Source organism: Salvelinus sp. IW2-2015, unplaced genomic scaffold (genome assembly GCF_002910315.2).
Source record: "Salvelinus sp. IW2-2015 unplaced genomic scaffold, ASM291031v2 Un_scaffold2986, whole genome shotgun sequence".
Classification (NCBI taxonomy): domain Eukaryota; kingdom Metazoa; phylum Chordata; class Actinopteri; order Salmoniformes; family Salmonidae; genus Salvelinus; species Salvelinus sp. IW2-2015.
The window spans coordinates 56,652-75,193 of record NW_019944280.1 but is presented as its reverse complement, the minus strand read 5'-3'; the positions used below and the strand labels follow the sequence as shown (position 1 = coordinate 75,193).

General features: G+C 43.6%; 2 protein-coding genes and 1 long non-coding RNA gene across 8 annotated transcripts in view; all 3 read right to left on the bottom strand.

The window, feature by feature from the left end:
- Nucleotides 1–18,542, bottom strand: part of LOC112075110 (adhesion G-protein coupled receptor G7-like) — a 76,284-nt gene that overhangs the window by 19,437 nt on the left and 38,305 nt on the right. For 4 of the 6 annotated variants that reach the window (XR_011477238.1, XM_070440768.1, XM_070440769.1 and 1 more), the window contains exons 4-6: nucleotides 11,656–11,765; nucleotides 10,905–11,048; nucleotides 10,702–10,787 (exon numbers count right to left, since the gene is read on the bottom strand). Coding sequence is in view for 3 of the 6 variants with exons in the window: in XM_070440768.1 (XP_070296869.1) it covers nucleotides 10,702–10,787; nucleotides 10,905–11,048; nucleotides 11,656–11,765 (340 nt within the window). In the remaining 3 variants the exon portion in view is untranslated. Of the gene's footprint in view, nucleotides 1–8,082; nucleotides 8,170–8,322; nucleotides 8,476–9,497; nucleotides 9,666–10,126; nucleotides 10,241–10,465; nucleotides 10,600–10,701; nucleotides 10,788–10,904; nucleotides 11,049–11,655; nucleotides 11,766–18,542 lie in introns of those variants that run through there. The other 2 variants (XR_011477241.1, XR_011477240.1) reach the window with 2 other exon arrangements.
- On the bottom strand, nucleotides 5,753–7,198 carry LOC139025635 (uncharacterized). The gene is made up of 4 exons (XR_011477237.1): nucleotides 7,058–7,198; nucleotides 6,735–6,816; nucleotides 6,117–6,275; nucleotides 5,753–5,871 (listed from the first exon to the last, which is right to left on the bottom strand). It is a non-coding gene; the product is annotated as an uncharacterized lncRNA (long non-coding RNA).
- LOC139025636 (salivary glue protein Sgs-3-like) lies at nucleotides 15,806–17,505 on the bottom strand. Its single transcript, XM_070440771.1, has 2 exons — nucleotides 17,421–17,505; nucleotides 15,806–16,824 (listed from the first exon to the last, which is right to left on the bottom strand). The coding sequence occupies exons 1-2, from the start codon at nucleotides 17,455–17,457 to the stop codon at nucleotides 15,857–15,859; spliced, it is 1,005 nt and encodes a 334-aa protein (XP_070296872.1). The 5' UTR covers nucleotides 17,458–17,505; the 3' UTR covers nucleotides 15,806–15,856.

Genomic DNA, 18,542 nt, shown 5'->3' with positions numbered 1-18,542 from the left:
AGATCCCGTTTGGGGCCTCTAAGCATACCTCCCTGTGACTAAGACTGCCCACACTGACCAGGGAAATGCATCTGAGATACCTATATAAAAGAGGATATATGGATTGTGATAAAGAGTAGGTTTAAGCATCTCGAACTTATAAATTATGCCACATATACCAAGATATATCTGCTATAAAAAGAAAACATCTAAATTTAATCTTATTTTAATCTGCTGGTTTCTAAAACTTACAGGCATTTGCTGGTCTACCATCTAATATTCTTATATACCCTATGTGTTGCTTGTTTTGTGAGTCATATTAAAAAAAAATGCATCTGTTCCCATCCTGTTCACATCTAACATCATAAGATTCAATTTACACTTGAATTCTCAACACAATTTTCACTCCCACTGATTGGTGGCACCCAGATAAACAACCTGTTTCCTCACATATTTTCTGGGATAGATTAATAATAGAAATAGAAAATTGTCCACAAAAGTTAAGGTATTTGATTGTAAAAGGAAAATAACTTAATATTTCTAACAATTGCAGTAATAAAGGAGACAAGCCAGACAGGCCACGGCGAAAAGACGAAGAAGCAACCACATGTTACAATGAGGCAATGCCTCGTACATTTCCCTGTGATAACCAATACCGTCAAATTGGGCTCACTTAGAAATGTCTGTTTTTGGACCTAGAAAATAACATTCCAGATGCAGAAATACAGTGTTAGACATGGTCTGGCTAAGCTATGTAAGTCTAAGGTAAATGATATTGTTGCTGGACAAATGGACGCTGATTTATATGTTGGAAATGTGTGGAAGATGGCACGAAGAGAGGATGGTGCAGCATGGTGTGCCGCTGTCGCTGACAGATGCGTATTTTACTAAATCAGCAGTGTACGTCAACTCCAGCTTAAGTTCTGCAAAATTATAAAGCGCAAAATATGCATTATACAGTACAGCCACATGTCAGATATGATAGCTGGCCTGGTGTCGACTGGATACATCGGCCAGGGGTATCCCTATGCTGTGTAAACCACCAATCAACACGCCGGAGAATACCCCAAACCCAAAACACATGATCCTTCTTAAGGCGCTCGTTATGGAACTCCTGCTACAAACCTGTGTGTTGCATTTCAAACGACTGTAACTCTAGACATCTATGGGAACACCTAAAATGACACCCTAATGGATCACACACTAGATCTCCTATCATGTCCCTTAACTACTACTTCCACAAACTCACAAACCTATACAGCATACACATGAAGAAACTAAAATGACCTAAGACAATCCTGGCAACATCTAATTAGATTACCACGAACGACGACAATAGAGTTTCTGCCAATTTCCCTAATTAAAAGAAAGACAAATAACCACCCGGAAGAATGCTCTGTCCCCTGGGCCATTTCGCGCTCCAAGGGAATTGAGTACAAAGACACCTATCAGGCATGGTGAGCAATAGCGACACATCCTCTGATCCCTCAATTTCTTAATAACAAGCATCACCCGGTTTGAGCAACACCATGACTATTGTGACCTATTTAACTTGAAATATCTCACGATATTATGCGCGCCGTAGGCTAGGCGAGGAGAGACAACATGAAGCCTGTGACATCTAAATATAGATCCCACCCGATGGCAGAGTATAATATAGCGGAGTGTTATGCTCTCCAGTGAGCCAATATGGTAACTCGGATAGGACCTCTATTGGACACGCGTAGTTTCCTAATGGTACTAACCATGATAATGGAACCGACTAGTTGAGAAGGCGGGGTGGTGTTCCGCGCACTTGAACATTGGCCGACATGGCCAGGTGGCCGACACGAATAAGTGAAGTTTTCTATATATAATCATTAACATCACAGAGAGCTGCCTCTTGATTTTAAGATTCTCTCGCGTCTACATGCTTCGTCAATATTGAGACATAAATTATTTCCAACCGACCACACTAGGCCTGGCTGGATGTCTGAGATCGTCTACCAAAATGTTCTTACATGGTGAGAGATTGCACTAGTAGTTGAAGGTAAACAAGATGAAGTAGGTTGCTATATGTATATTCCCATAATTAATCATTTAAGCCAGAAACGACATCTCGATATCACAGCTGTGATGTCAACTTGTATCGAAGTAATAACGTAGAGTGTCGAAATATATTGGACCTACCTGTGAAAGTGGTTAGCCACGTGTACTCGCCGAAACAATCAGTAAAGGTAGATTCTTTTGAATTTAGTGGAATGTCCGATGTCAGGTGTGCGCCGATCCGGTCTAATATGATTACGAATTATAGATCGGAAATAGTGCGCCCAAAAGTGAAGATGAATCCAGGATGGTATCTACAATGTCTTCAAGCGGCGCAGGAAGTATCTGATCTCGAATTTAACATACTTGTTAATACGATGAATAACTATAATATAGGAATCACGCATCACTACGTTCCTCAGTGTAATCCCTACACCTTGAACCCTTCACTGAGATAACGCTAACATATAAGTAGATTGCAAACAGAGTTATGATCACCGAGTAGAGATGAGATAATGCCCTAATATTTCTTATGGACTCTGTCTATGTAATCTATATAATGTATCAACAGACTTACCGATAGAATGAATGCCATGCCAACCATCTAGCGCTATTATATAAAAATCACCCAATTAACCCTAAGAGTGCAATCGATTATAAATAATAAAAAAACTCTCTCTCCACAAAGGCACACTTCAGTAGCTATAGTTGTATACTACTCATTTTTTCCTAATTAAGGGATAAAAAATATTTCGGAGACAGTGTTAAAGTTTGCCAATACATTCTAGTATATCACATGACCACTTCAATTTGTACATTCCGATATTGTCCTAATTGTAAATCATCCAGACCCCCTCTCGTCAATTCCTGTACTCCCTGAAACCATGAGCAGGCACCAATCAAAGCAGGCAGTGGGGAGAGTATGACCCATGGTCTCATGAAACAGAGGAAGTCCTAGTGAGAGTCGTGAGAAAATGAATACTGGAATGAACACTGAAAAGCAAGCCCGGTAGTCCCCCTATACTCGTGTCGGTCCAAGATAAACAGCAAAGTGGGCTAAATTTACTTACAAAGAGAAAAACAATAATAGCAATTTCTAACATCCACTATCCAACTGAAATATCTTTAACGAATAATTAATTGGATTACTAATTACATAAAATATAAGTGCAAAAATCTATTAATCAAAAACAAACCTTTTGTGTATTAAGGAGAAGTAAAGCCATGCAAGTGGAAAACAAAATCATTAAACTTAACTTTTAAACTTGAACTGAGTAAAACACCCTCTAATATGGATAGTTGCAACAGTAATGTTCACTTGTTGAGGTTGAAGGTGATACATGGCGTAGGTTGTCCCATCTTTTGCTTGACCAGTTCCTCAATGTTCGGCAAGGTAAGTGCTCTGAGGCTGAGGAAATCCTCAGAATGGTGGAGTTGGCACTAAGTCGAATGTGTTAGGTAATTGTTCAGGGCTCTCTAGTAAAAACGTGATGTTTAGTGTCACTACGAGACATGCTATGTTGCTGCTCAAACATAGAGACAACGTTTGACGCAGCCTGGTGGATGACGTCAGCTGAGGGGCACATCTGCCCTCGCTAATACCTGTGGGAGAGGACACAGGGCGAACCTCCGCGCATAATCCCACTGCCCGCATAGTTTTGCCCCTCCGTGCAATCATTGCATTGCCTCGAGAGTCGTCAATCACAACTCCATTTGGAGGTTTGGTGTGAAGGCTTTCCACGGGTCCTCAACAGCAAATGGTGTTACGAGATTCCAACTAGCTCTTTTGTTCAGTGTGCTTCCAACAGTCAGGCAAATGCTAATCGAACGGCAGTCGAAAAGTCCAGCGCATAGCATACCAGGGCAGGTTTTTATCAGGCCAAACTGTGCGCTTCGGGATCTGCACTGGTTAGATGAGCTTTTTAACTGTTCCTCATGGTCTGGCAGCTGGGAAAATGTTGCCTCAAATTTTCTTTCCGCATCTTGCGATTCTCCCACAGAGTCAGTTTGCGCTTTTAAACTGCCCTCCGTCACTGGTACTGTACATATGGTCAGATTACCTGACATTGATCCCGAACCGCTGCAGCTGCAATCAGCATTCAGATGATGTGTCAACGATGAAAACCTATTCGAAACGACAATCACGACTTCGAGTGCTAGTTTGTTGGCAATTCATCTGCGATGAAAAGCAGTATACACAAAATTTCCGCGCTTGCGGAAGTCATTGCACTCTCTCCTTTCTTACAGCTTTGCTGCTTCACGACAGCAGCACATCGTCACCATCTGTGTGACAGACAGACAAATCCCAATTACCTTCGCTTCTAACCGCCATCGGCAATTCTCGGCTGAATGACATGCGATCATGTGACCTGGCCTCACTATACTTCCGTGCTTTAGGCGCCATCCTACCGATCCGTCTAAAGCTCGTGAACTGCTGAACTGGCGGATGATTCTTTCACAACATTAGCCTGGTGATATGTCGTCGTCGCAGTATGTCTCGTCAAGTGCTCCTTTCAGGTGTATCCATTACCGCAACAAAACGCTTCCTGGTGTGTTACATGAAAGCAATGATAAAGCTGTCAGCTCAGCACCTGTCTGCGATTTTCCTCTTAGCATCTTTATCCGTTATCTTCTGCCCTACCAGCTCCCCTCCTTGTCACCATCGACACTTCTTCCGTCGGTTGTTACAAAACCCAACGAAGTTTGCTTTCCCAAGCAGCTCCATCTCTTAGACTCAATTGTACAAACATCCTCGGGGGTGACATCTACAAATCTTCATTAACAAATAGGACCCGAGGTGTCTCTCCAGACGTTATACCGTGCCACACCCTGCCACCATTATAGGACGGAAGTCCAAAACTCTTCTCTTCACTTGCAGGCTGGTGACTCGCGATGAATTAGCACAACTGATAGGCATATGTTTCAGAAAATTGTCGGTGTCTCTACACTTCACAGCCATAGGAATATGCAATGAAATCTTTTCCCTTTTTCACAAGCTGCTCTTTAGATTGATGGACAACTGGTCTACTCTCTCGGCAATGGTGTTTCTGCTCAGACTCACATTTAAAAAGAGTTGCCTTTTTTTCTGGCGGCAAACTTCGTCACGAACTTTAATCATGCAGTTTTTGATGAAATCCCCCTCCGTAAATGGCCGGGCTGATTTAGCGATCTCTTCTGCCAAAATAAAACTGGCCTTGACAGCAGCCTGGCCTTGTGATTTGGCTTTTTTGAACAGAGCCTGTCGAGATTTGAGGGCTCGTTTTAATTCCTCTGCCTTTTGTAGCCTTTGTTCCATGTCCATATTCTTGGTTTTGTCCGCGTGTTTCGTTTCAAAATGTCGTCTCAGATTATACTCTTTCAGTACCGCCACACTTTCTCCACACAGAAGACACACAGGTTTTCCAGCTACCTCCGTGAACATATACTCCGACTCCCACCTTGTTGAAACCCCCGGTTCTCAGTGTCCACCTTCCGTTTTGCCATTTTTGATGGGTATCTGAAAGTTAATTTTACTGTGATGCTGACGACTGCTGTGCCAATAAATATTGAAATGAAGCAGCCTACTGCTCGGTGCGTCACGTTGCATTGTGGGAAATGTAGTATTGGTGCGTGTAAAAGATCTGCGGGCTGCCGGCTGCTGCGGTCTGCGGGCCGGTTCTAATAATAAATCAAGATCATCCCAGGGGCCGTAAAAAAACTTCTCGCGGGCCGGATGTGGCCCGCGGGCCTTGACTCTGACATATATGGTGTACATGGTCTGGTTCTGTGTTAATGAGCAACAGATAGCCCAGGATCCAGGAGAGACCGAGCACCACAGCCAGAGAAAAGCTACTGAGGAACTTCTTCTTCATCGATGTGTGTCTTGTACTGGGAAACATAACCAACATAGTTAGAATGCTGTAATGCTGTTGTATAATAACACTATGCTTCCATTGACTGAGTGGGTTAGAGCGTGGTGCTCATTAAAATTGGGATTTGCGTTACTAATAACTTATTTATAATTGGCTTTTCATTGAAAGACAGTTTAAACTTCACAAGCTTGTTAGCAGGCATTTAAATCAAGACTGATCTTTGTGACTCCAACTTCCTACTTTGTGTCCTTAAAATGTTACCTGGTTAAATGTGGGTTGGTTTTGTATGTTGTAACTGCAAAATATATCAACATCACTGTGTTGAAAATAAGCATGAACGCCACAGGTATCAGGAACCCCCAAAACATTGGCAGCTTGAAGTCAAAGTTCCCCTTTGGATCGAGGGCAGCAAGCCAGCAACTGAGAGGTCAAATGAATGAGTTAGAGAGTGGGACTCTATGACAGACAAAACGCCTGTTATTTAAAGGACGTGGTTTTAATCAAACATGGTGGGTGGCATAAGTAAACAAGAAACCTTGGGGAAAAAATGGATCATTCTTAATATACTCTATGTATATTTTTGACTTTCAATATTGCCAATTATTCACATGCATAATAAACATGTATACAAAAAATGACAGGGATAACCTTTTACAGCATGAGTTATACAATTTTWTWWATCGTTTGCCCCACTTTAATTTAAAATGAACCTATTATATAATAACCACAGAGGAAGAAAATTGCAGTACAGCACATCACAGTACTCAGGTGTAGTTGTGGCCGTACAGTACAGTAATACAGAAGTAGTATAGTACGGTTCAGTATAGTACAGTATAGTACAGAGAAGTAGTGTAGTAGTATAGTACAGTATTGACTCACAATTCCTCCTGCCTGTAACCCAGTGGWTCATCCACTCTGTAACTAATTCCTAAGGTGAGAGCCACCACAACCGCAGGCAGTCCTAAAGGACAGAGAATMATGTTATTTCCTGGTAGATTTGCATGCAGCCATGTACAGAGTATATACACTACACATACATCCTCTAAAGACATATCACTATACAAGTTGCTTTTAAGTTCTATTTCAGGCTTAKTAGAGCCTGAAAATATCACTTAGCGTTAGTTTTGGTTCAAGGAGCCAAGGGCTAATGTCAGCCAAAGCTTCAGAAACAAAATAATTGATTTTTCTACATGATATCCTACCCCATCCGATGGCCACAGTATAGGCTGTGAAGTGTGACGGGCAAGTGGCCAGGCTGTTTCTGATCATCAGGAAGACATGTGTGGCGTACAGTTGCTATTCAGGTGAACGTCCCCAACAGGAAGTACTGCAGCAGGACCGCCACTGCATACAGGGCCCTCTGTCCTGCTCTGTGTGGTGTCGGACGGGGGAGAATGTTTTCCTCCTGTATTTCAGGGGTGCCCAGCTGTTTATGAGGGTTGTCCACTCCCGAACATGAAGAGGAGGTGAAGATCAGGAGACACATGCAGACGCTCACTAAGAGGACCGTTGGGTTGGTTTTTGCGTGATTTCCTGGGGATAGGTGATAGACAAAAATATGTTTGGGATGTTAGATGTGTAGATATGGATGTGTTGGTTCATTAATAGTGGGTTTCACCTATCAAGTCCTGTTGGATCAGACAAAGGGCTTCACGATGCACCCAATATTTTTAACTGGTTATGGAGCCCTGTAGATCTTAACGGTACACATCTGGAATGTTATTGTATATTTGAATTGTTCTGGAACCCTGTAGGATCTTACCGGGAACGATCTGGAATGTTATTGTATATTTTGAATTGGTTCTGAACCCTGTAGGATCTTACCGGTAACGATCTGGAATGTTATTGTATATTTGAATTGGTTCTGGAACCCTGTAGGATCTTACCTGGTTGTGATCTGGAATGTTATTGTATATTTTGAATTGGTTCTGGAACCCTCTAGGATTTTACCGGGTACGATCTGGAATGTTATTGTATATTTTGAATTGGTTCTGGAACCCTGTAGGATCTTACCTGGTTGTGATCTGGAATTATTGTATATTTTGAATTGGTTCTGGAACCCTCTAGGATCTTACCTGGTTGCGATCTGGAATGTTATTGTATATTTTGAATTGGTTCTGGAACCCTGTAGGATCTTAACGGTACACAATCTGGAATGTTTATTGTATATTTGAATTGGTTTGGAACCCTGTAGGACTTACCTGGTTGTGATCTGGAATGTTATTGTTAAACTCAACCCAATGATGGACATGGAACATCCCAATATGGTGATCCAGTCTAGCTCTTCAGCGTATTTAAAAACCCTCCTGAACGACTGTAGAAAGAAAATAAAAAATACATTTCAACACTAAGTTTCTGTTTCAGTCATATAGAAAGTCATTGCCCTCATCGGTCTGGATCCTGCTGATGTAAACCATAGGTCAGAGTGTGGTCAGTAAAAGGGAGATGAAGGCAGCTAGCTACTCACCATCAGCACAGCGAAATTAGTGGTGTGATTACAGAAACATCGCAGGCCGTCTTCTGAGTAGTTGACTTTTGAGCAGCCAAAGGTGCTCCAGTCTTTCAACGTGTAGTTCCACCACACGCAGGCAAAGTCATAGAGGGAGGCGTTGGGGACAGCCTGAGAAGTGAGAACAGAAACAAACTCACTGAAAATCCTTCAGAAAAAACACATGCATTCACAGTATTCTTAATTTAAAAAATCATAAAGTAAATTGTGAAGTATAATAGGTCATTAAGCACATATATATATTTTATAGATCATATTATATACAATACAACATGTGCTTCCTTGTTCACTGGCCAAAATATGCTTCCTTGTTCCTTATGGCTGATGATCTAAGTTATCCATGGAAGCTTAAGGGTAGGGCCACAGGCACATCTGTGAGGACCCAGTTACGAACTCGTGTCTCCGGTGAGAGAAACAGTCACTTAGCAAACTGAGCCACTAATAGTCGCAGAACCCAGAAGATGAGGCAGACACAGCAGTACTTGAGACGGTGTTTAATAAAGTAAAAAGGAAAGTTCTTCAGGCAAAGATATAAATCCACAACGTCAAAAGTAATTCCAAGAGAAAAAGGTATATCCTCCAAGTCACAAGGTAAATCCACAAAGTGGTAAGACAGCAGGGGAAAAACTCAAAAGAATATTCAAAAAATAAATAAGAGAACAAAACCAGAGTACCTCAAGAGATCCAACAGGAGTAAAAAATGTCACAGCATGGCTGGGGCTGGGTGCTAACATTCAAACACTGAGGAAAACTAAGGGTTTAAATACATTCAAGGGAAACGAGGCACAGGTGCAAATAATAACTGGAAATAAGGGAAAACAAAAGGGTCAAAAAAGCACAATGGGGGCATCTAGTGACCAAAACCGGAAACTATCCTTGGCCAAATCCTGACAACATCATGTTTTGATTTAAACGACCTGGAAGACCAGTGTGGCTGACTTTAGGCAATCACTGAACTGATCAAATAGCTTAGTTGGTCAGGTGTATTGCCTAGTTGGAACAACATCCTGCAATACCTGGGAACTCCAGGAACTGTGCTGCCTACCCCTGACTTAGATAATGGATAACTTCCCATTGTGTTTCCAAGATAATTTGGACCACTATGCATTTACTGATTCCATCAGAAGTCTTACTGTGGGCTTGAAGAGCATCTCAACATGTAACCCAGACACTTGTCCCAGGTTAGCAGAGATGACCCTTCTGCTGGTCCCTGAAGAAGCACTGAAAGCACTGGACCTGAAGAACCGGTCGTTTTGGTAGAGCACAAAACCAATGGACTTGGTTGTTTTTACTACGTGAAACTGAGTGTAGTGAGGGAGAGAGAGAGACATCATTATAAACTGTACATAGCCATAATATGACATTTGAAATGGCTCTATTCCTTTGAAACTTTTGTGAGCGTAATGTTTACAGTTCATTTTTTAAAGTTGATTTCACCTTTGTTAATTATCTATTTCACTTGCTTTGGCAATGTAAATATATGTTTCCCATGCCAATAAAACCCTTTAATTTAATTGAGCGCGCGTGAGAGCGAGAGAGAATGTTTTTCATATCAGGACTTATATATATTGAGTAGCTTGACCTTGCCTTGTAGGCTTATCGTGAAAGCCAAATGACTTCTCATTAGTTTACTTATCCATATCTCATGTCACTCTGTTTACCTGATTTTGGCACACACAAAAGAGCAGTTAAGCGCTGTCTGTGAAAGCGGGAAAGGAAGCTTGAGTTTATACACTATGTTTGCATACCAACATTGGCTCACCTGGTCGGAATTTCATAACAATCTGGACATCGGCAGAACCTCCTTTGTCAGCTATCAGTTCAGAGGTATTGGTGTTGAGATGAATTCTGTTGGCCACAAAATTACCAGATCTTCCTGGAGACAGAGATTAAACTGATTTAAACATTTAAAGCAGAACAATATAGTGTTACTTCTGTACTTGTCTGTAGTACAACAAATCAAATCCATACCAAACCTTACTGACCAACAGAGGAGAAACTTTTGAATTGTTGTTTTGTTTGAACCAGTCTGGTATTTTAACACAGATACAAACTATCACTTTAAATTACAGTGTGCAGGTTCACGAGCAGTCACACTCACCAGTTAGAGCAGTAAACTGGATCCCTACTGAGTCACTTGGTACTTGGACAGACTGGACTGCCAGGTTGGGCTGAACCACCAATGATACATTACTGTGCTGGTCCAGGGAAAACTTCTCCAGGGTCTCTGTGAGGCTGGCAGAGAAACACAGAAAAACATTAGTTTACATGCACCATGCAGACACGCACTGAGGCACACGTACACACATACTCAAACATATGCAGAAACACAAACACCTCTGGACAGTGTCTCTCTCCTGTGTACTCTCCTCACTGGTACGCAGCAGCTGACTGATGGTAGTTACAGCTGCCACTGCGATGTCCTGCAACATAATCAAAACCAGGGGATGACCCTCAAGTGTTCAAGTCACTGCAGTAACAACCTCACGTTTCTCTCCAGAACATGTCATAGTACGACTTGATTTCAAAACATCTTGTACCTGTGTGATATTTGCAGACAGAAGCAGTGTGTTAACTATCTGAGCTGCTGTGGTGATGTTGTCAGCTGACAGCTGCTCTGGTTGGGAGGTCAAGATCTGAGTACTGAAGGCTAACTGTAGTAAATCACCTGAACTGCTGGAGATCTGAATAGAGACAGACAAGGATTTATATTTTATTTGAGTATTGTTTTTCAACAGAACATTTTATAAGTGGCAGCAACATCCTGAACTGTGAGTACATTTGGATATTCCAATTGCCAGTACTAACTGTGGCACTTGCAATGCCAGGGTTGTGGGTTCAATTCCAAACAGGGGACAGTACAAAAAAGTACAAAAATATATGCAAATTCAATGTAATGTAAAACACAAGAAATAAAACAATTGTGTTCRTCATCAACTGTCAAGCAGAATAAAGGAACAMAATACATGAGCTGAAGGTAAGAGCCAGTTGTTCAAACTGTAAGATTGACTCATGATAATAACTGTAAATCAAATTTGATTTGTCACATGTGCCAAATACAACAGATACAAATGCTCACTTACTAGCCCTTTTCTAACAATGTAGAGGTAAAAAGTATGAAAATTAGCACCTGAGGAAATAGTAACACAATAAAATAACAATAACAAACCTATATACAAGGAGTACCGGTATTGAGGTATGAGGTAGTTGAGGTAATTGAGAAAAAGAGAAGAATGCAAAACCGAGACCGGTCATGAATCAGGATCATAAAAAATATGCTTATTGACTTACATTTCCTTGAATGTCACTGAGGGTAAATTCACACTGCAGAATGTGAGGAGAACCAAACATCGGAGATCCAGTGTCATTCAAACATCTTGCTGAGGKTTTTGGTAAACCAGCTGGAGGAACCAAGATAAAAAGATACTCAAGATTTTGTGTTACCTAACACAACATTAATTAGGACTGTAAAAGACGAATACATATTTGCCATTTCAGGTGAATAAAAGTAACATACCACTGGTTGTATTCTCATCACATAACTTATCTGTATAAGCAGACCACTGTTCTGGGGAAGGAGAATCCATCCTTGATGGTGGAATTGCAGAAATTCCCTATCAAATTAAAATAATTTCAACATGCAAACATGAAATATACATTCTGAATGTGAGATCCAGGGTAAGCTATAGTAGTGAAGTGGTGTGTACTGTGAATCAGAGATCAGGGTTAGGTATAGTAGTGTAGTGGTGTGTACTGTGTACTGTGAATGTGAGATCCAGGGTTAGGTATAGTAGTGTAGTGTGTGTACTGTGAATGTGAGATCCAGGTTTAGTATAGTAGTGTAGTGGTGTGTACTGTGAATGTGAGATCCAGGTTTAGGTATAGTAGTGTAGTGGTGTGTACTGTGAATCAGAGATCAGGGTTAGGTATAGTAGTGTAGTGGTGTGTACTGTGAATCAGAGATCCAGGGTTAGTGTATAGTAGTGTTAGTGGTGTGTACTGTGAATGTGAGATCCAGGGTTAGGTATAGTAGTGTAGTGGTGTGTACTGTGAATGTGAGATCCAGGGTTAGGTTATAGTAGTGAGGTGGTGTGTACTGTGAATCAGAGATCCAGGGTTAGGTATAGTAGTGTAGTGGTGTGTCCTGTGAATGTGAGATCCAGGGTTAGGTATAGTAGTGTAGTGGTGTGTACTGTGAATGGAGATCCAGGGTTAGGTATATAGTTAGTATTGTGTAGTGTAGTGTGTTACTGGTGAATGGAGTATGTAGGAGAGTTAGGTTAGTAGTGTAGTGTGTGACTGTGAATCAGAGATCAGGTTAGGTATATAGTGTAGTATTGTGGAGGAGTCTGAATGGTGATCCAGGGTTAGGTATAGTAGTGTAGTATTGTGGAGGAGTCTGAATGGTAGATCCAGGGTTAGGTATAGTAGTGTAGTATAGTAGAGGAGTCTGAATGGTAGTTCCAGGGTTAGGTATAGTAGTGTAGTATTGTGGAGGGTTGAATGGTTAGATCCAGGGTTAGGTATAGTAGTGTGTTATTTGGAGGATCTGATGGTAGATCCAGGGTTAGGTATAGTAGTTAGTATGTAGGGAGTCTGAATGGTAGTTCAGTTAGGTATAGTAGTGTAGTTTTGGAGGGTCTGAATGGTTGATCCAGGGTTAGATATAGTGTACTTGTGTTTACGTACCCTCTGAACAGGTCTCTCCAGTCACTCATCAGGACAGATACAAACTCGACTCTCTGCAGCTTACAAACTGTTGATACAGACCAGAGGAGGGGTTGTGGTCGAGGTGGTGGTGGGAGAGGTGATGTGGGGAGAGGTGGGGGGAGAGGTGCTGGGAGAGGTGGGGGGAGAGGTGGAGGAGAGGTGGTGGTGGGGATTGTAGGAGAGGTGGTGGTGGGGATTGTGGGAGAGGTGTTGGTGGGAGAGGTGATGGAGAGGTGGTGGTGGTAGAGGTGGTGGGAGAGGTGGTGGTGGGAGAGGTGATGGTGGGGGTGGTGGTAGAGGTGGTGGGAAGGTGGTGGGAGAGGTGGTGGGAGAGGTGGTGGGAGGGGGATTGTGGGGTTGGTGGTAGAGGTGGTGAGAGAGGTGGAGGTAGAGATGGTGGTGGGAGAGGTAATGGTGGGAGAGCTGGTGGTGGGAGAGCTGGTGGTGGGAGAGGTGGTGGTGGGAGAGGTGGTGGTGGGGGTGGTGGAGAGGTTGTGGGAGAGGTGGTGGTGGGAGAGGTGATGGGAGAGTCGCAATGGTTCCACACACTATTGTGTATGGCAGTGAAGTATGTTCAGTGTTGAAATGTCGGTAGTTGGAATGTCAGTTGTTGGCGTCTCGGTTGTTGGCATGTCAGATGTTGGCATGTCGTTGTTGGCATGTCAGTTGTTGGCATGTCGGTTGTTGGCATGTCAGATGTTTGGCATGTCGGTTGTTGGCATGTCAGATGTTGGCATGTCGGTTGTTGGCATGTCAGTTGTTGGCGTCTCGGTTGTTGGCATGTCAGATGTTGGCGTTCGGTGCATTCAGTTGTTGGCATCTCGGTTGTTGGCATGTCAGTTGTTGGCGTCTCGGTTGTTGGCATGTCAGTTGTTGGCGTCTCGGTTGTTGGCATGTCAGTTGTTGGCGTCTCGGTTGTTGGCATGTCAGATGTTGGCATGTCGGTTGTTGGCGTGTCAGATGTTGGCGTGCCGGTTGATAGCCTGCCGGTATTTGGAGTGTCGGTAGTTGTAAAGTCGGTAGTTGTAAAGTCAGTAGTTGGCAGCCAGTAGATGGAGTGTCGGTAGTTGGAGTGTCGGTAGTTGTAAAGTCGGTAGTTTGTAAGTCAGTAGTTGGACAGCCAGTAGATGGACGTGTCGTAGTTGGAGTGTCGGTAGTTGTAAAGTCGGTAGTTGTAAAGTCAGTAGTTGGACAGCCAGTAGATGGAGTGTCGGTGTTGGAGTGTCGGTAGTTGTAAAGTCGGTAGTTGTAAAGTCAGTAGTTGGACAGCCAGTAGATGGAGTGTCAGTAGTTGGAGTGTCGGAGTTGTAAAGTCGTGTTGTAAAGTCAGTAGTTGGACAGCCAGTAGATGGAGTGTCGGTAGATGGAGTGTCGCTAGTTGGAGTGTCGGTAGTTGGAGTGTCGGTTGCTGGAGTGTCGGTTGCCGGCGTGTGGGTAGCTGTAAGTGTCAGATGTTGACGTGTCGGTTGTTGGGTCCCAGTTGATAGCGTGCGGTTGTTGAGTGTCAGTAACTGGAGTGTCTGTAGTTGGGGTGTCGGTAGTTGGACAGTCAGTAGTTGGACAGTCTGTAGTTGGACAGTCGGTAGTTGGAACTGGTAGTTCTTAGTGACTGTAGCTGGAGTGTCGGTAGTTGGCATGCCGGTAGTTGGCGTGCGCGATTGTTGGAGAGTCGTAGTTGGGAAGTTCGTATTTGAAGTTGGTGCGGTAGTTGAAAAGTCGGTAATTGGTGTGTCAGTAGTGGACACTCGGTAGTTGGAGTGTCGGTAGTGGCATTTCGGTAGTTGCAGTGTCGGTTGCTGGAGTGTCGGTGGCTGTACGTATCGGACGTTGGAAAGTCTGTGGCTGGAAGGTGGTGTTCTTGTGTGTCGGTTGCTGGTGTGTCGGTTCCTTGTGGTGTCGGTTCCTTGTGGTGTTGGTTGCTAGAGTGTCGGTTGCTGGAAGGTGTCGGTTGCTGGAGTGTCGGTTGCTGGAGTGTGGTTGCTGGTGTGTCGGTTGCTAGCAGTGTCGGTTGCTGGTGTGTCGGTTGCTGGTGTGGTCGGTTGCTAGAGTGTCGGTTCGTCTGGTGGGAGTGCGTCTGTGTTGCTGGTGTGTCGGTTCGCTGGTGTGTTCGGTTGCTAGTGAGGTGTCGGTTGCTGGAGTGGTCTCGGTTTGCTAGAGTGTCGGTTGCTGGAGTGTCGGTTGCTGGTGTGTCGGTTGCTGTTGTGCGGTTGCTAGAGTGTCGGTTGCTGGAGTGGTCGGTTGCTGGAGTGTCGGTTGCTGGTGAGTGTCGGTTGCTGGTGTGTCGGTTGCTAGAGTGTCGTTGCTGGAGTGCTCTGGTGTGCTGGAGTGTCGGTTTTGCTGGAGTGTCGGTTGCTAGAAGTGTCGGGTTTGCTGGAGTGTCGTTGCTGCGTGTGTCGGTTGCTAGAGTGTCGGTTGCTGGAGTGTCGGTTGCTGGTGTGTTGTCCTGGTGTCGCTGGTGTGTCGTCGGTTGCTGAGAGTGTCGGTTGCTGGGAGGTGCTCGGTTGTGCGTGCTGAGTGGTCTCGGTTGCTGAGAGTGTGGTTTTGCTGGTGTCGGTGTTGCTAGGAAGTGTCGGTTGCTGGGTGTCGGTTGCTGGTTGGCAGTGTCGGTTGCTGGTGTGGTCGGTTGCTAGTTGGAGTGTCGGTTCTGCTGGAGTGTCGGTTGCGCTTGGTGTGTCGGTTGCTAGAGTGTCGGTAGCTTGTAGTATCGGAAGTTGAGAAAGTCTGTTGCTGGAAGGTGGGTTGCGTGTGTGTCGGTTTGCTGGAGTGTCAGTTGTTTGGAAAGTCAGTTGTTGGATAGTGAGTAGGGGAAGGTCGGTAGTTGGAGTGTCGGTAGTTGGACAGTCAGTAGTTGGGCAGTCGGTAGTTGGACAGTTGGTAGTTTTAGTGACTGCAGCTGGAGTTGGCGTGCCAGTTGTTGGCGTGTCGGTTGTGGAGAGTCGGTAGTTGGAGTATAGATAGTTGGAGTAGTTGGAGTGTCGGTAGTTGGAAAGTCGGTAATTTGAGTGTCAGTAGTTGGACATTCGGTAGTTGGAGTGTCAGTYGTTGGCGTTTCGGTAGTTGGAGTGTCGGTTGCTGGGGTGTCGGTTGCTGGTGTGTCTGTAGCTGTAGTATCGGAAGTTGGAAAGTCTGTTGCTGGAAGGTCGGTTGCTTGTGTGTCGGTTGCTGGGGTGTCGGTTGCTGTGGTGTCAATTGTTGGAAAGTTGGTAGTTGGATAGTGGGTAGTTGGTAAGTTGGTAGCTGGAGTGTCTGTTAAMGATATTTTGGTAGCTGGAGGGTCGGTAGCGGGAAGGTCGGTAGTTGGAMGGTTGGTAGTTGGAGGATCAGTAGTTTTAGGGTCGATTGGTGTAGTGTTGGTTGCTGGAATGTCAGTAGTTGGATTGTCGGTAGTTGGAGTGTATGTAATTGGAGTGCCGGTTGCTGGACTGTCGGTTGCTGGATTGTCGGTTGTTGGAGTGTCGGTAGCTGAAGAGTCAGTAGTTGGAGGGTCAGGTGTTAAAGTGGCAGCAGTAGTTGGAGTGTCGGTAGTTGGAGTGTAAGTAGTTGGCGTGTCGGTAGTTGGAGTGTAAGTAGTTGGCGTGTCGGTAGTTGGAGTGTAGGTAGTTGGAGGGGGACTAGCTGGAGGGTCAGGGTTTAAAAGGACATCAGTAGTTGGAGGTTCAGGAGTTGTAGGGTCAGCAGTAGTTGGGGTAGTTATGTCAATGGTTGTTGGAATGGCAGATGATGTGCTGAGATCCCCCTGTGGAAAAGAGACTTTAAAAAAAGTTAATCAACTCAGTAAACCACATAAACAAGGATACATAGTGTCAGTTCCTTTAATCATTGCAGAGGATCCATGCTGTTCCAGTTTCATTGTCGCTTCACCAGTGTAGAAATGTTTTCTACTGTACTTTTTGAGAGAAAGAAGTCATTCTCACTGCCAATAAACGGTAGACAGTTGATAGCAAAGTCTACCCTGTTATCAACTGCATCTGAGATCTGATAGTAGTCTACCCACAATCTGTAAACAACAGCTTAGCGATACATCCAGATTAGTGTTTGGATAAAAATAAAGTCTGAAACAATGTCTTRATTGATGCTATTGTATCCCTCACAGCAAACAGACAAAACATCAATTAATCATTGACTATACAACAAACTTTAACATTCATCAACCACAACGTAAAAACAGTAAGGTCATATAGTGGTAATAATCCATTGACAAGTTAAATTAATCATACATTTTTGAACATCTGGAGAGTGACAGCAATTTTCTTACGCAATTCTCAATCATACAACAAACTTAACAGCATCATACATCTGAACATCTTAAATCACCCTGAATGAATCAAATATAGAGCAAGTCTTACCTGTAGCAAAGACAGCCATAATCCATAGCTCCTTCATCTCTGCTGTTTCCAGTCATCCAGTGTCAGCAGACTGCACATTATTATGGACATCTGTTGGTTTTATGCTGCCCTCCACCTATTACAGAGTCTGCAGTGACGTACAGGTACCAGTTAATGATTTAGTGTTGAAATTAAGGGGAAAGTACTGGAACCAAAGTATTGGTTTCAACACAACCCACGTTGTCAACAGGATCAGTAAAGACAATGACACAAATTCTTTGAAAAGAGATCAGACATGACAGGATGAATAAATAGGATCCACATGGATGAATACTGTGAGGACCAGTCAACCAATAGCATTAACCTTCTCTATGCAAAACATTCTTTGTTGCAGCTGGGAGGTAAAGTACATGTTTTGGTAAACAGAACAACTTTCCACTAGATCAGGAGTAATTAGATCTCCTGATTAGAGTTGAAGAATTAAACAAAGAAATGGAAGTGTCTTGGAGGTRTGGATTAGAATGTGAGGACACTAGAGGGTGTACTTCTCTAGAACAGGGTTTCCCAAACTCAGTCCTGGGGCCCTCAGTTCTGGATGGCTCGTCTCATTAAGGCACATCATGCCCTAACCTAGTCATGGGTACGTCCCAATAATATCTCCTTCGTCCGGAAGTGTACACTCGTTCACAACTTCACCCACAAATCTAAAAACATTGGATTCGCAGAGGCATTGTCCAACGCAGAGATGGGCAACTGCTGAACTCAGTCGGGTTCTCAACTTACTGTTGAAAGTTAGAATAGTAGAAAACACAAGGTGCAATTTCAATGTTTGGTTGTGCATCAGCAGTTTTTCTCTTGTTATGTCAGTCACTGACAGTCACTCAATTAGCACATGTCAGCTAACATTTGTTTAGACTGGTAAGATAGTCTAGCCAGCGATCTAAACTTGTAGTAATCATGGTCGACACTCTCACTCAGATATCATTTAAAAAACTGCGAACYTTTCTCTCCATCCAATAGTAAAGTGTAAAATTTCAGGAAATTGTTTCATGTTTCATAATTTTCTGCAAGCCTAACAGTTTCTCCCCTCCACGGGTGGAGACAGAATGTTCTGTAAGYAACARAGTAGTCCAGCTTGTCTGT